Genomic DNA, 16,920 nt, shown 5'->3' on the forward strand with positions numbered 1-16,920 from the left:
CTCCAGAGTTTCCACTAGATAAGTCAGATTCCAACAGCAAAGTAAAAAATTGGCTAACAAATTAGCTTTTTGGTGTTAATTTAAAGGTTACGTATAAGGTTTGCAGTGTGGTTAAGGTTTGTTATAAAATAAAATGTTAAGATAAATTGAAGGGTTTAACCATAATTCTGACTGTGTTAACTAGTGACAACCGTCCCCGTTAGACCAGAGAAGCTTTGGTCCAGGGACCTGTATTATTGTACCAGTAGTCACTTACAAGAAACTATCCATTAAAACAATTGCTCTGAATTTAGTTTGACATTCACTATGGAATGCAGCAAGTTAAGCTCACAAAATAAAATAGTAATGGAATAATCTACATAAGACGATCATGATCTAAAAGTCAGTAAAACTTTTTTTTTTTTTAAAGAGTATGATGCCTAGCATTTTATTGGAAACATTGATAGATGTGATTTCGAGTGACACAGAAACCCAACCAAGGCCTTAGCGTACATTGTTCAATGGGCTGGGATGTTGGGGTTACATTGAAGGAAATGTGATAATGTGTACATGGTTGAAAGTGAATGGGTGTAAATCAGGCTTTAAAAAGTATAAGGAAGAAAATGTGCTCATGAATAGAATGCTTGTTGAATAATCAATCAGAAAACCCATCATTGCTCTGTGGATGGAGAAGTACGGTAAGTCTTCTCTATCAACTAAATGTTCAAGTCATTTTCAGTTATTTCTGTAAATCTCTGAATAGAACACAAATTATTTAAGAGTAAAAAAATATTCTCAACAAAGGGAGAAAATAACTCATTACTTAAACCACCCTGTTGACCCCTCAGTAAAAATCCACATATCCCAATAATTGAAAGATATTGCCAACCTGGCCTGACCCAGTCCATCCCTAACCACTGAGTAAATATAGTTCTATTTAGGCTTGTTGATCAGTTATCTATTAGTTGTTCCTTAAGATTAACTTTAACTCCAGAACCAAACTATTAAAAGTACCCTTACCTGAGAAGGTAGATGATAAACAGAAAAGATTAACAGACATGTTGAGAGAGAATGATAGACTGGGTATAGTAGTGGAGAGAGAGTTGAGTTCTAGGGGCATAAACTATAATAAAATGGGAAATAAGAAATGACTGGTTTCTTTAGTCTCATATCATCAATATTTCCAGTCAATAGTTAAAAAGATAACAATTTATCTAAAAAAAAAAAAGAAAGTCGACTCACAAATTTATACAAACACTCGACATGAACTCCCAGAATCCAAGGACTGTAAAGGCAAGAGTTTCCATTCAGGAAAAAAAAAAAACCTTGCCCTCTCCACTTTGTTTTTATAATACATAGCGTGCGCGCGCGCCCCCCCTTCTTTGTCCTCCCTCTTCTTAAAAAGGGTCACACCATGGAGATTGAGAGATGTGGGCAGAGCAGAGGAAGGGGTCGTGCATACCAGGAGAAAGGGCATTCTAAAAAGAGAGGAAGTGGAGGTGCTGATACTAGCCCCGATGGACGAATCCCCATAGCCGATGCTGATGGAGTTTTCGACTGAGGACGGATCGGACATCTGAGGTGAACCTGAGATTGAGAGGAAGAGGGCAAGATAAAGAAACATTACTATGGAAAATCAACATACTAATAAGTTATGATGAGCGGTATCACTAATCTTGGCAGCTCATCACAGGTGTAACATCTTTGAGACATACCTAAGTGCGTCTAGCATGGGAAGCAGGTTAAGTAGAGCTGTGTCGCTTGGGTCGCTGAACCACGATTTGATGGGTATTGCATTGTCTGTGAGGCGAACACAAATGTTTGACAAGAGGGTACGGAGACAGTTCTGTCATGGATCTGGCCTGTTACAAGCCAATAGCCCCTTCTGTATAAGCAATCCAATGAAAATGGCACTTGGCATCCACCTAAACTTAGTTTGAAACAATAAATAGCCAAATATTCTTGACATATAATCCCGTGTGAGTTGTACAGGTAACTGACAAAGTAAAAGGAAACACCAACATAAAGTGTCTTAATAGGGCGCGGGCCGCCAGAACAGCATCAATATGCCTTAGGATAGATTCTACAAGAGTCTGGAACTCTATTGGATGGATGTGATGCCATTCTTCCATGAGAAATTCCATCATTTGGTGTTTCATTTATGGTGGTGGAAAACACGGTCTCAGGTGCCGCTTATGGAGCGATTTCAGTGCCCTCAGAAATTCTATGAAACCCATTTTGAATTTGCTTTAGGATATTGAATATCTTACTCAATTACCTCGTATCCCTGCACAACTCAGTTCTGGTACCCTTTGTGTATATACCAAAGCTATCGTTACTCATTGTGAATCAATTATTACTTTAATTACATGTTTTACTTTTCTATTATTTCTCTATTTTCTTTCTCTCTGCATTGTTGGAAGGGCCCGTAAATAAACATTTCACTTAGTCCACACCTGTTTACGAAGTATGCGACATTGGATTTGAAATTGAATGAATATTGTATTGTTTTAAAATGCAGTTTGAATATTCTAACCCAATATTTACATATTCAGTTTCAATATGGTTCATTGTCTGTGTATCAAGTTTAAACTATAATTTCAAGTTTAAGTTTCAAATAGCATATTCAACTTCTCAGATTCAGTTTTCATATTCAACCAGATAACATCCTGGTACTTTGCCAGCCAAGAAAAGTAGAGGTGAACAGAACAGAATCAAATGCTCTCTGTGGTAAACTGAAGCTTCTGACAGTTTTTGAAGCCAATGTGGTATGTTTAATTTATTTTCTTCCTATGAATTTGGCTCTAGCATTTGAACCGTTTTGGCTATAAACTATTATGACCCCATTCCTGAAAGCAAAGACTGTGGAACATGGACGTTCCACTTTACGATGATCACAGGCTGCACAGAACATTAGAATTAGAAGAGTGTCACAATAATGCGCAATTTGGCCCCCCATTAAGAATATAGTTGAATGGGCCTGTCGTAGCCCTTCTAAGGATAGCCTTTTCACTCCCTATTTAAAAGCTTGCTCTTGTGACTGACTGGGTTCAAACTAGGTCTCCTACATGTCACAAGACTATGTTAGTCCACTTAGCTAAAGCCTATAGGGATAAGTTCAGGAAGTAAAGGACAACCTGCTTCTTGCTTAACGAGTACTGCTTCCCCCTGACTCAGCTCATACAGTACCGAGATCAAACTCAGGACTTTTGCCTCAAAACACACGACCGCCCTCCTGAAGCATTCCCACCAATTGTGCTATTAAAAAATGCCTTCAATTGTGCAAGGGGCGACCCTTCATGCTGAGAATTGAGTTCCACAAATCCCCATCTGCTACACTAATGTTTGAACTAAACACCCAAAACCACTCATTTACATTGTTAAATAACACTAATATGTTATAACAATATTTTTGAGGTGAACACATTTTGTTAGAATAAGGTTGATAGCAATGTGAAAATTTGTTGCAGCTTAAATCAATTAAAAAACCCACAATGCAATGCTCTCTCTATGGGCTGGCTGGGCCACAGCATGTGAAGTAGCTAATTAGCTGTAAAAATCGCCTAAACAAAATGTACCCTCTAACCATGTTCAACGTGCAGATCGATGTGCCTCGCAGAGTGGAGTCTGACATTCGCAACGGCCAATGACCTAAAAGTCGTATTCCTATTAACTTCCAGTGTAGTGAGTGGCTTTATTGCAATGCTACGTGATACCGGCTGAATTTCTGCCTGCTTGAACGGCAATAGCTCAGATACACATGAAATGGCCCTGGAAATCAATGGAACATCACTCAACGATGCACAAAAACAGTATAACATTCAAAATGGGAAAATCGTTTCTTTAACTCAGGGGTCGCGCCTTCTTTCAATATACTTTATATCCCTCATTTACTTATGCGTTTCCTTTATTTTGGCAGTTACCTGTACATGTAGTAGGGTTGGGCGGTATCCAGATTATCGTACCGTTTATGTACCATACAGGGGTTTACGGTATTACCGGAATTGCACACAAGAGGCGCCATTATTTATTTATTTTTTAGATTTTGGGGGAAAAATAAATTAAACAATTTAGGCAACATGGATCTTGATCGAGAAAGGGATTGAACATCTAGTCTGGGTACCAGTCTTTTTAGCTAACATTCCACTCCATGTCATTGTCAAAGAGACAAACGTTTCGGCAATCTCAACATTCAATATGCAGCTAGATGGACTGGTTTCGTCCGGACAAACAAAAAATGGTTGCTTAACAACTGGATACCAACGTGTTCTGTGGAAGAAAAAAAAGGGATATAGTTCCAATATTTGGATAATCGTAATTGGATTATAGCTGTGAGGGTTATCGAATCATGATTAACTCCTCTGTTCTCCTCGAGCTCATTTAAGAAGAATGTTCATATTTGAAGATGGCAGAAAGGCCAGTCTCTTTTGCAATGATAATGTGTGGCAGGAGTGGAATGTTAGCTAAAGAGACTAGTACTCAGACTAGAATGACTCTGCTGTAACCAAAAGCTTGATTTTTGACTACTACCCACTTAGCAAACAAAATGCAAAGCTGGAGCCCTGAGCTGGATATAATTTGACATAAATCATTATATGCAGGGGCGGAGCACACAGCCCCCGAGTGACTTATCTTTCTTAAATGGTATATGGTATATCACCCAAGCCTAACATGTAGTCATTATAACATGGTAACAGCTGCTTACCAGGGTGGATGCGGTAGGCTCCAGGCGAGTTGTCCAGGATGACTATGCTAGATAGATCATTGTGCACCACAGAAAGATCTTTAAAATAGCTACCCAGATCCAATGTACAGTGCTAAATAGAGAAATGAAAATTAGGAATAAAAGTGAGTTTTATATGTTGCAAGAGTGATAAGTCTAACTTTACATAGAGAGAACCTTTAAATAATGACAGAGACAATCAGGGCCGGTTTCCTGGACACAGAATTTTTATTGAAAGTGTTTTTAGGGTAAGACGAGGCATAAATCTTTATCCGGGAAACCAGCCCTCAGAGTGTAAGACTGAGCAGAGTGCATAACTGTACACAGCTGAAGTGAACCTGTCAGTGGGTTTGTTTACCTGTCTGTAGTATCTTCGTTTAAGGATGTCTCTGTCTAGCTTGTCAGACACGGCTGAGCCATATATTTCCATACTGGCCGTGAAAACCACCAGCTCATACCACTGACTCACCTAAAAATTATTAAAAAAAAAAAATCAAACAGCCAAGAGATCCACCAAAAATGCACAAAATTATAAATCAAATAGATTAACTGTATAGTACACAACCCCAAAATGAAAATGTATTGATTGCTAGCTCAAAATACTTTTCAAATACATTTGTCATCATCACTGTTGTCCAATTGCCCCTACCTTGACTGACAGTCACCCCTCATACCATCACCAAACACCCTACCCTGTCCAATCACCCTCCAGCAGAGGCTTTAAATACATACACACACACCTTTCCCTAATCATTGTGGCGAGCGTGGTAAAACTGAGAAGACACTGTCTGTCATTGAGTTTTGAAGCATTCTACCTGACAAAGTTATGTTAGAATATTTCAGTTATGCTGTAAGAGCTTTCGTGGTGAACCCATTAGTGTTTCAGATGCCAAGCTTATGGTCATGTTGCAGCAGTGTGTAGGAGGGAGATTCCGAGATGTGAGAAGTGTGCAGGAGGGCATGGGACAAAGGAATGTGTAGTATCATTGAAAAAAAAATTGTGGCGGTGCCCATGTTGCTGGGGATCAGAATTACCCGGTGCGAGAGAGACAAGTTGAGGCTGCTAGGGTCAGAGTAGAACAGGTGTCATATGCTGAGGCAGTAAAGAGAGTAGAGCAGGGTTTCCCCAAAGTCAGTCCTCGGGGCCCCAAGGGGTGCACGTTTTGGTTTTTGCTCTAGCACTACACAGCAAATTCAAATATTCATCATGCTTTGATGATTTAAAAATCAGCTGTGCAGGTGTTAGGGCAAATACCAAAACATGCACCCCTTGGGGTCCCAGGACCGAGTTTGGGAAACACTGGAGTAAAGGATGATGGGTCAAGGGTGAGTACCAGGCCTTGGGCAATACAAAGCGATATGAATTTCTGCTTCAGTAAGGTTGGATTCGTCACATTCATTGCCATGGTTAACTGTAGAAATAGAACGGAAATCACAGAAAACAGATGGTTGTGGTGGGAGCTGCAGAGAAGTACTTGGGTGTATGAGGTTTTACTGCAGAAGAGTTACAAGGTGTGTGGAACGAAAGAGTACTGTCCTCCCAGGCCACTGGCCTGGTGTAAGATCAGTTACAGTCAAAGTAGTGTAATGGGGTGGTGTTACCATTTTTAGGAAATAGTGTTAGACAGTGTACAAAACAACTGCTCTTTCCAAGACAGACTGACCAGGTGAAAGCTATGATCCCTTATTGATGTCACTTATTAAATCCCCTTCAAATCAGTGTAGCAGAGAGGTACAGACAGATTTTTAAGCCTTGAGACATGGATTGTTATCGTGTGCCATTCAGAGGGCGACTGGGCAAGACAAAATATTTAAGTGCGGGGTATGGTAGTAGGTGCCAAGCACACCAGTTTGAGTGCGTCAAGAACTGCAACGTTGCTGGGCTTTTCACACTCAACAGTTTCCCATGTGTATCAAGAATGGTTCACCGCCCAAAGGACACCCAGCCAACTTGACAACTGAGGGAAGGAAGCATTGGACATCAACATGGGCCAGCATCCCTGTAGAATGCTTTTGACACCTTGTAGAGTCAATGCTCTGACAAATTAAGGCTGTTCTGAGGGCAAAAGGGATGCAACTCAATATATTAGGAAGGTGTTCCTAATGTTTGGTACACTCAGTGTAGGGTTAGTTAGCCCTTTTTATTTTTGTACCACAAAATGTAACGTGATCGACTACCCTCCCGCACAGTAGGTGGCAGCATAAACAAACAAAATGTGCGACCGCCATGATACCAAAGAAAAAGAAGCGTCAGCTCCAGACCTTACCAGTTTGCAAGTGTTTGTTACAACACACCTCTCTTATAACCTTTCCTTTGCGTTTTGGAAGCGTTTATTGATCACATAAGTTCTTATTTATTGATTTGTATTGGAATTTTATTGAGAACATTTACTGTTACTAATTGATATGTTTACCATAACTTTATTTTACTCATGTTTTACCCATTGCTTAACTTTCACTACAGTGATATTCCTTTGAAATGTTATGAGGTTTATGAGTACATTTATATGCATTTGTTTTACCATATATCAAATCACTCATGTATTTTTTCCCTTCCAGTTAACCATCCTTTCACCGTAATTGTCCTAATATCCATTCATCCTTCAATATAATTTCATGATCTAAACTAATAATAAAACTGCCATCCTCCTCTCTGTATTTTAAATGGACACCACGACAATAGCCGCAACTCAAACGTCAACATACAGTCCTTTATTCAAACCACAATTCTAACCAGTTTTTTTGGCACCAAGAAGCACCGCAGAGAGCATAAACAAGATGCGAACACAAAGTATTTAGCTGTGTTAAGTCGTATAACCAAAGCTTAGTTGAATAATGTTCATTCTTGCTACTATATTGTACTTATTTGGATGTTGACACAAAAGGCCCATCACTTACCACTTCTAAGAAGAAGTCCACATGCGGTCTTTTATGTACTAAAAACCTGACAGGATGTCTGTTGATCACCACCTTCATGGGAGAGAGAGAATATGAATAAAAGAGAACAGGTAAGGTTAAGTGTGCGAGTCAGTCTGGCGTGTGTTGACAAGGTGACAGCATGACGCAAATTAATCACACAGTAAACATATAGGCCAATACCTTTAGGATGAAATCAGGTGGAGTGCCTGGTCTCACTTTGGGTCTCACCAACCTATCAGGGTGGGAGTGGATTAGGGTCTCGTCAAGGTCCAGCACCAGAATCTTCCTCTTGACTGCATCTGATGAGCAGGAGCCCAAGTCCAATCACAGTCAATACCACGTGAAAAACTAAACAAGTAACCTCTAATTTTTCAATTTCAAAGCCATAAATCTCCGTCCTCCTAGCCTAGTCCCAGATCTGTTTGTTAAGTCATACCAATAACTTCTACCGTCATAGCCTGGTCCAAGATCTGTTTGTTCTGTCATGGCAACCCTTACATTCAATGTCATGACAACGACAATAATAGTTTGGACATATTAATAGACATTTACAAGAACATGTTTCAGTACGATACAATACGCAAACAAACAAAAAAAACAGATACATTTATCAATAATGGCTGTTGATGCCGAAAAGGCTTTCAACTGTCTTGGTTTTTCCTATAAAATAAACTGCAATCCTTCAACTTTCCAGCTGAAATAAATGAAATAAAAATATTATAAATATCCTAAAGCAAAATATACAAATAATACATTATCTGAAATTGCTTACGGGGAACAAGACAGCGACGTATTCTCTCCCCTCCTGTTTGCACTGGCAATTGCAGAAAGAATTAGACAGGACCCAAAACGTAACAGCTATCAGTATTGGTAAACATGAATATAATCTAAACTTATTTGCCGGTCTCCTGATATACCTGACCAATATTGAAAACTCAATGCCCCCCTTGTTAGAAATATTTTCAGAATAATTACATTTCAGGATATAAAATGTACATGTAAAAAACTGAAATAATGGCAACAGGTAAAATTTAAATAATAACTTGTGATCTACGGCAATCCTTTAAGTGGACCACAAAAAATACGTAGGATGCTTAAGTGACAAAACAACACATATAAAAAGATAACTCTATCCCATTACTCAACAATATGAAAACAGAACTAATTAAATGTAACAATCTTCCCATGAATCTTCTAGGTAAAATAAACCTCTTCAGAACGGCATGACTCCCAAAATGTATCTATTTTTTATTCTCTGTAATCCCAATTACCCCGCCGAAGACATTCCTTTAAAAAGTATACTCTGCCATAAGTCTTTATATGGTTTTAACCTCTCAGACTTGGAACTGTATCAACTCGCCACCCAAGGCTTTTACTTGAGACATATGTTTGAATGCACTACAGGCCTCCCGAGAGGCGGAGCGGTCTAAGATACTACATCGCAGTGCTTGATGTGTCACTACAGCCCCGGGTTCGATTACAGGTTATATCACAGCCGGCCGTGACCAAGAGATCCATGAGGCTGTGCACAATTGTCTCAGTGTCGTCCGGGTTAGGGGAGGCTTAGGCTGGCCGGGATTTCCTTGTCCCATCGCGCTCTAAGGAATCCTTATGGCAGGTGTTTCGTCCGACACATTGGTGTAGCTGGCTTCCGGGTTAAGCGAGCAGTGCAGCTTGGCAGGGTCATGTACTGGAGGATGCATGGTTCTTGACATTCGCCTCATAGGGGAGTTGCAGCGATGGGACAAGACTAACTACCAATTGGATATCACGAAATTGGGGAGAAAACGGGGTAAATATATATTTTTATCAAAACAATTTTAATGCACTAAAAAGGAACAATGGTTACATATTGAAGATGGGTCAGACGTACTCATTTACTTTGGTATAAAAACATATTTTTTTACATAACTGGAAAACAACCAATCCCCCATCGTTAAGACAAGGGAAAAACAATATGCTTCATTATCTAAATATTGTCAGATGTGGGCGACAGAGGAACAAAATGGTGCAATTTGAGGACGTGGCAGAGAGTAGTGCAGGCACTGGAGATAGGGGTGAGAACAAGTTGGTCTGGGCAGGTGTGATGTTTGTGTGTCTGTATGTTGTCTTTTGTATGTTTTGTACTGTAAAAAAAAGCAAAGGCAGCAGTAACAGATCTGGGACAAGATTAAGACCCTTTGACCTTTTAGACACTATAGTGACAGGATACTTACTGAGTCTGTTTCTGGACACAGGCAACAGAGGTAGTGTGTCATAACGCACGGTTTGGTACTGGATTATCTGCAGAGGTAGAGATGAGCAACTGTCACAATTGATCAACGGAAATGTCAAATTACCAAATCTTATCTCAAATTTTTGCGATAAACATAATAGGCCATTTGTTAAATACATTGTGGCGAAATACCAGGGTGCTGGAGTATTTTAAAATATATTTGTTGATTACACACATATTGTTTTGCTCTCTATTCACTTGGAACTAAGCCTAGATCAGTTGTGTGAACTGAACAACCCTCTGATGGGTTCCAGACAGAAGTCTATAAAGAAGTTATTTCTGTAGGTGTCAGTGTATACTGACAGTCGAATAGTTGTGGGTACAGTACTAGTGATGCGCAGGTTCACTCAACCCGCAGTCCCCACAGGGGGGGTGCGGCAGGTTTTAGGGTCATGAAATATTGTGTGGATGAAGGGCGGGTGGGTGGCAGGCGGATAGAATAGAGAGAAAATAATGCATACAAAATGCCTACATGTATAATTCTTGTACCAGTTGTATCTATAGGCGACATGGAAGTTTCATTATTTTTTATCTGGCGTTAGTGCATAGCCTTAGCCGAAGCTTTAGGGCCTAACTAGCACGTCAAATACACGCCTATCGCCAAATGCTTTTGGGAACTTGGGCAGAAAAAGTTTACGTCGATAAAGTTAGGCAAAAACAACGTCGCCGTTCATTCAATAAGAGAAGTTAAAAATAAATAGAAGTGAGACCCAGAAAAGTAGTCCGTTTGGGAAAGATTCGGTGAAGTGGTAAAAGAGGATGAATCGTGTTATGATCTTGAAGTGCTAAAAAAAAATGTTGTCACAAAATGGGGACTTCAAAATGGCACATCAAGGGAACTGAACTGTTCCAGCCTAGTCTCATAAACTAGACGTATCATAGTAAATGTAAATCCTGGACTCAAATTAGTAAGATGTGTTACATTTGGTATGGTTACATAAGACAGGTTACTTAAGGCAAAAACAAAAGTAGGGTGATTGTCAAAGTAGATGGGTGGACGTATAACTCGAACGTCTAGAAACCCGAAAGTTGTGTGTTCAAATCTCATCATGGACAACTTTAGCTCATTAAGAACTTTGCAACTACTTACTACTTTTTAGCAACTACTTAGCATGTTTGCTAAACCTTCAACCTAACTCCTAACTTTAGCTAATGCTAGCTAGGCTAGGGGTTATGTCACTAACATTAGCCACCTAACTAACGTTAGCAAAAACAAACTGGAATTCGTAACATATTGTACGAATTACAATTGGTAACATACACAAAAGTATGTGGACACTCCAAATTAGTGGATTCTGCCATTTCAGCCACACACATTGCTGACAGGTGTATAAAATTGAGCACACAGCCATGCTATCTCCATAGACAACCATTGGCAGTAGAATAGCCTTACTGAAGAGCTCAGTGACTTTCAACGTGGCACTGTCATTGGATGCCACCTTTCCAAGTCAGTTCGTCACATTTCTGCCCTGCTAGAGCTGCCCCGGTCAACTTTATGTGCTGTTGTTGTGAAGTGGAAACGTCTAAGAGCAACAACGGCTCAACCGTGAAGTGGTAGGCCACACAAGCTAATAGAACAGGACTTCCAACTGCTGAATCGTGTAGTGCATAACAATTGTCTGTCCTCAGTTGCAACACTCATTACCAAGTTCCAAACCGCCTCTGAAAGCAACGTCAGCAAAATAACTTAGTCTGGAACTTCATGACATGGATTTCCATGGCTAAGTAACCTAAAATCACTATATGCAATGCGAAGCGTCGGCTGGAGTGGTGTAAAGCTTACCGCCATTGGTCTCTGGAGCAGTGGAAACGCATTCTCTGGAGTGATGAATCACGCTCCTCATCTGGCAGTCCGACGGACTAATCTGGGTTTGGCGGATGCCAGGAGAACGCTACCTGCCCCAATACATAGTTTCAACTGTAAAGATTGGTGGAAAGGGAATAATGGTCTGGGGCTGTTTTTTCATGGTTGGGGCTAGGCCCCTTAGTTCCAGTGAAGGGAAATCTTAATGTTAAATAATACAATGACATTCTAGACAATTCTGTGCTTCCAACTTTGTGACAACAATTTGGGGAAGGCCCTTTCCTGTTTCAGCATGACAATGCCCCCGTGCACAAATGAGGTCCATACAGAAATGGTTTGTCGAGATGGGTTTGGAAGAACTTGACTGGCCTGCACAGAGCCCAGACCTTAACCCCGTCGAATACCTTGGGGATGAATTGGAACGCCGACTGCGAGCCAGGCCTAATTGCCCAACATCTCTGCCCAACCTCACTAATGCTCTTGTGGCTGAATGGAAGCAAGTCCCTGCAGCAATGCTCCAATATCAAAGTGAAAAGCCTTCACAGAAGAGTTGGGGCTGTTATAGCAGCAAACGCCATATTAATGCCCTTGATTTTGGGAATTGGCTGTTCGACAAGCAGGTGTCCACATACTTTTGTTCACCTAGTGTATCATACAAAATGGATGATGGACATCCACAAATGAATAAATACCATACGAAATGTAACATATTATACACATTTGAGTGTCCCGGATTTATATTACCTCAGTTCAGGTTGATTGTTCAGATGGGTAAAATGGAATAGTAGCCTAACTGAAATCTGGACACTGACTGTAGGTTTATAACCTCTCATATAGCCTACTACAATATAAGCTCCGGCAGAATTAAGGATTTCTTACAGTAAAATTATACACCAAATGTAAGTTGACTGGGAAACAATATAAAATATTATTTCATTCTTTCAGCATCTTGAGAGAATGAATGCACGGTTAGGGATCATCTGTAAAGGTGCTATCTTTGTCAGCATCATAACAGCTGATAGAATTTCAACCACATAAGATTTAAGTTCAGCTTGGATGCATATTTTATGAAAAACATGTTTGGTCGTTTTAACCGCTTTCAGTTGCCTTAAAAGCATTCAAACTGAAATTTGGGATGGGAAATTAATTAATTTAGTTATTGCATTTCTCCTTGGTCCATAAACATCTTTACTGAATGGGAGAAGCAGAAATTAAAGAAATGTATGCCTACCAACTTCAACTACACTTAACAAAAATATAAAAACACATGTAAAATGTGTTCCCCACATTTCAAGAGGTCAAATAAAAGATCCCAGAAATGTTCCATAAGCACAAAAGGCTTCTCTAATCGTGTGCACAAATGTATTACATCCCTGTTATTGAGTATTTCTCCTTTGCCAAGATAAGGTGTGTAAAGTCAAGAAGCTGATTAAACAGCATGATCATTACATAGGTGCAACTTGTGCTGGGGACCAACAGCCATTAAAATGTGCAGTTGTGTCACACAACACAATGCCACAGATGTCTCAAGTTGAGGGAGCGTGCAATTGGCATACTGACTGCAGGAATGTCCACCAGAGCTGTTGCTAAGAATGTAATGTTAATTTCTCTACCATAAGCCGCATCCAAAAACATGCTAAGATAAATAAATAACAGTATGTGGATGAGGTAGTTGGACGGGCTATTTACAGATGAGCTATGTACAGGTGCAGTGATCTCTGAGCTGCTCTGACAGCTGGTGCTTAAAACTAGTGAGGGAGATATCTCATTGGCAGCAGAGAACTGGAAGGAAAGGCAGCCAAAGGAAGAATTGGCTTTGGGGGTGACCAATGAGATATACCTGCTGGAGCACGTGCTGCTATGGTAACCAGTGAGCTGAGATAAGGCAGGGCTTTACCTAGCAGAGACTTATAGATGACCTGGAGCCAGTGGGTATTTTAAAAAATATATATATTTTACCTTTATTTTTCTAGGCAAGTCAGTTAAGAACAAATTCTTATTTTCAATGACGGCCTAGGAACAGTAGGTTAACTGCCTGTTCAGGGGCAGAACGACAGATTTGTACCTTGTCAGCTCAGAGGTTTGAACTTGCAACCTTCCAGTTACTAGTCCAACGCTCTAACCACTAGGCTACCCTGCCTAGTGGTGACGAGAGTGAAGTGAGGGCCAGCCAACGAGAGCATACAGGTCGCAGTGTTGGGTGGTATATGGGGTTTTGGTGACAAAACGGATGACACTGTGATAGAGGCTATTTTGTAAATGACATTGCCGAAATCGAGGATCGGTAGGATGGTCAGTTTTACGAGGGTGTGTTTGGCAGCATGAGTGAAGGATGCTTTGTTGTGAAATAGGAAGCCGATTCTAGATTTAATTTTGAATTGGAGATGCTTAATGTGAGTCTGGAAGGAGAGTCTGGTTTACAGTAACCAGACACCTAGGTATTTGTAGTTGTCCACATATTCTAAGTCAGAACCGTCCAGTGTAGTGATGCGGGCAGTGATCGGTTGAAGAACATGCATTTAGTTTTACTTGCATTTAAGAGCAATTTGAGGCCACGGAAGGAGAGTTGTATGGCATTGAAGCTCATTTGGAGGTTTGTTAACACAGTGTCCAAAGGGCCAGATGTACACAGAATGGTGTCGTCTGCGTAGAGGTGGATCAGAGAATCACCAGCAGCAAGAGCGACATCATTGATGTATACAGAGAAGAGAGTCAACCCGAGAATTGAACCCTGTGGCACCCCCAGAGACTGCCTAGGGGTCCGGACAACAGGCCCTCCGATTTGACACACTGAACTCTATCAGAGAAGTAGTTGGTGAACCAGGCGAGGCAGTCATTTTAGAAACCAAGGCTATTGACTCTGCCGATAAGAATGCAGTGATTTACAAGAGTTGAAAGCCTTGGCCAGGTTGACTAAGATGGCTGCACAGTACTGTCTTTTATCGATGGCGGTTATGATATCGTTTAGGACCTTGAGCGTGGCTGAGGTGCACCCATGACCAGCTCTGAAACCAGATTGAATAGCGGAAAAGGTACGGTGGGATTCGAAATGGTCGGTAATCTGTTTGTTAACTTGGCTTTCGAAGACCTTAGAAAGGCAGGGTAGGATAGATATAGGTCTGTAGCAGTTTGGGTCTAGAGTGTCTCCCCCTTTGAAGAGGGGAATGACCGTAGCAAATTTCCAATCTTTGGGAGTCTCAGACGATACGAAAGAGTTTGAACAGGCTAGTAATAGGGGTTGCAACAATTGTGTTATTTTCTACTCATCTATTTTTTTTTTTAACTTAACTTCTTAAAGCACTGTTGGTTAAGGGCTTGTAAGTAAACATTTCACTGTTGTATTGAGCGCATGTAACATAAAATTTGTCACCTGCACGTTCCCTCAACTTGGGACATCTGGAATTGTGTGGTGTGAAAAAACAGACTATTTTGGAGTGGCCATTTGTCCCCAGCACAAGGTGCACCTGTGTAATGATAATGCCGTTTTATCAACTTCTTAATATCCCACACTTGTTAGGTGCATGGATTATCTTGGCATGGGAGAAATGCTCACTAACAGGTTTTATACAAATTTGGGCACAAATTGAGAGAAATAAGCTTTTTGTGTGTATGGAAAATTTCAGAGACATTGTATTTAAGCTCATGAAACAATTTAAATGTTGCGTTTTGTTACGTGTAGTAGCACATGTTAAGACAACCCGTATTGATTACACCTGTTTGATAGTTTTCCTCGAGGTCTTTGAAATGTTACCAAGATTTAATTTGGAATCAAATAGCACAGTGAAGTACCATTCAGACCTTTTAATAGATAGATTGGCGTGTGTGTGAGTTTCCGATTAACCGTCTGTCAAGAGCATTGGCAAATCCAAATGGGCCGTGTGAATATTAGTTATTCCAGCTTCCAATATCACTTATCCAAGTTATATTAATTAGGGGAAATACCTTAGCGGGGGCCAATATTATTACACTTTTAGTTCTAGAAAACTCACCGTCCGTAAATGCTTCCTGAGTATGTACAGAATAAACCCCCATATTCTAGATGTAGCTCCGACGAAAGTGTGAATGCCAAGTAAGCGGTGACGGGTCTTCAGCATGGTACAACCCGAGCGACTCCAGTTGAGTCGGGACCCCAGCCTCTTCCCTCCCGAAACTGCAGGTCGAGTAGACACTGGCCAATGGCAATCGTGGGCTCAGTTCAAATCTCACTTTCGCCACACTCCACTGAAAATGAATGAAAAAAGAAAACGTAAAAAGTAGCCTACAACGCAAAACCGTCATTAAATACGAAAGCGAGGAATCCAGACGAATAACATTCACTGGTTCTCGGTCACTACCTAGCAAGCTAGACTTCCATTAAAGTGTGAAAAGACGTCTTTATGAAATGCAAACAATGACCTTCTAACCTTGCTTAGTTTTGTTGATAAATAAATGATTTTACGAAATATGGCAAAGGTCCCAACTAGACGCCGTCAACGCAACTTTCAAAGAAATCAGGAATTGGACAGAGTGCCAATTCCTGAGAAAAACATGCGCTCCTTCCAAATACTTTCCTCCCGCGAAATAGTCACATCCAGGCCACAGGCATTGACCTCAGTATGGTTAAGACCAGCATTGACCAACAGGCAGGTCATTAGAAATACACTACTGCATTGTAATATACTGTAATCTATTAGGAAGCGCAATCAATGACCCTGGTGGATAAAATAATGCCAGACAGAACTATTTTGTTACACCCAGTCCAGACAACCGCTAGGCTGCGGTGCTGTTCTAAAACGGCTCCAGTCCAGACAAACGTCTGCAGTGTAAATTGGGACCATAAAATTAGGAATTAGAATACTAGAATGGCCATGAACCTTACTAAGATTGTCGAAATGTCAGCCACGTTGGCCAGGGAGTTGGTCTTACCCGTGATGAAATATTTTCCACACACATATAGCCACATTGGACACCAGGTCTCCACATTTCCTACACCGAATTCACTGATGATAAAACTTAGACAAGTTGTAAATGCAACAAGTACTCATATGTTATTATATAATAGCACTAACAGCTTTCCAAGAAAACTAAATCTGAGACATTTATGGTCTGTTTGCATATATGCAAATACTCTGGGCAGCCATTTGATTAGCTGTTCAGGAGTCTTATGACTTGGTGGTAGAAGCTGTTAAGAAGCCTTTGGACCTAGACTTGGCGCTCCGTTACCGATTGCTGTGCGGTAGC

At 40.6% G+C, this 16,920-nt stretch overlaps 1 protein-coding gene across 1 annotated transcript; it reads right to left on the reverse strand.

Annotated features, from left to right (window-relative positions):
• Positions 1 to 413: 413 nt before the first annotated feature.
• LOC112228155 (CTD nuclear envelope phosphatase 1A-like) lies at positions 414 to 16,330 on the reverse strand. Its single transcript, XM_024393280.2, has 9 exons — positions 16,104 to 16,330; positions 15,690 to 15,921; positions 9,838 to 9,904; positions 7,802 to 7,920; positions 7,601 to 7,672; positions 5,061 to 5,171; positions 4,685 to 4,796; positions 1,695 to 1,779; positions 414 to 1,566 (listed from the first exon to the last, which is right to left on the reverse strand). Exons 2-9 carry the CDS (start codon positions 15,792 to 15,794, stop codon positions 1,488 to 1,490), a joined length of 750 nt encoding a protein of 249 aa, XP_024249048.1. The 5' UTR covers positions 15,795 to 15,921; positions 16,104 to 16,330; the 3' UTR covers positions 414 to 1,487.
• Positions 16,331 to 16,920: the final 590 nt, after the last annotated feature.

The sequence above is a fragment of the Oncorhynchus tshawytscha genome, linkage group LG30 (genome assembly GCF_018296145.1).
Source record: "Oncorhynchus tshawytscha isolate Ot180627B linkage group LG30, Otsh_v2.0, whole genome shotgun sequence".
Lineage (NCBI taxonomy): Eukaryota > Metazoa > Chordata > Actinopteri > Salmoniformes > Salmonidae > Oncorhynchus > Oncorhynchus tshawytscha.

Coding starts and splice junctions, on each gene's coding strand:
- LOC112228155 (XM_024393280.2), bottom strand. CDS start 15,794: ATGCTGAAGACCCGTCACCGCTTACTTGGCATTCACACTTTCGTCGGA. Junction 9,905..15,689: donor TCAGGAAGCATTTACGGACG/GTGAGTTTTCTA, acceptor CTACCTCTGCAG/ATAATCCAGTACCAAACCGT. Junction 1,567..1,694: donor CCCATGCTAGACGCACTTAG/GTATGTCTCAAA, acceptor TCTCAATCTCAG/GTTCACCTCAGATGTCCGAT.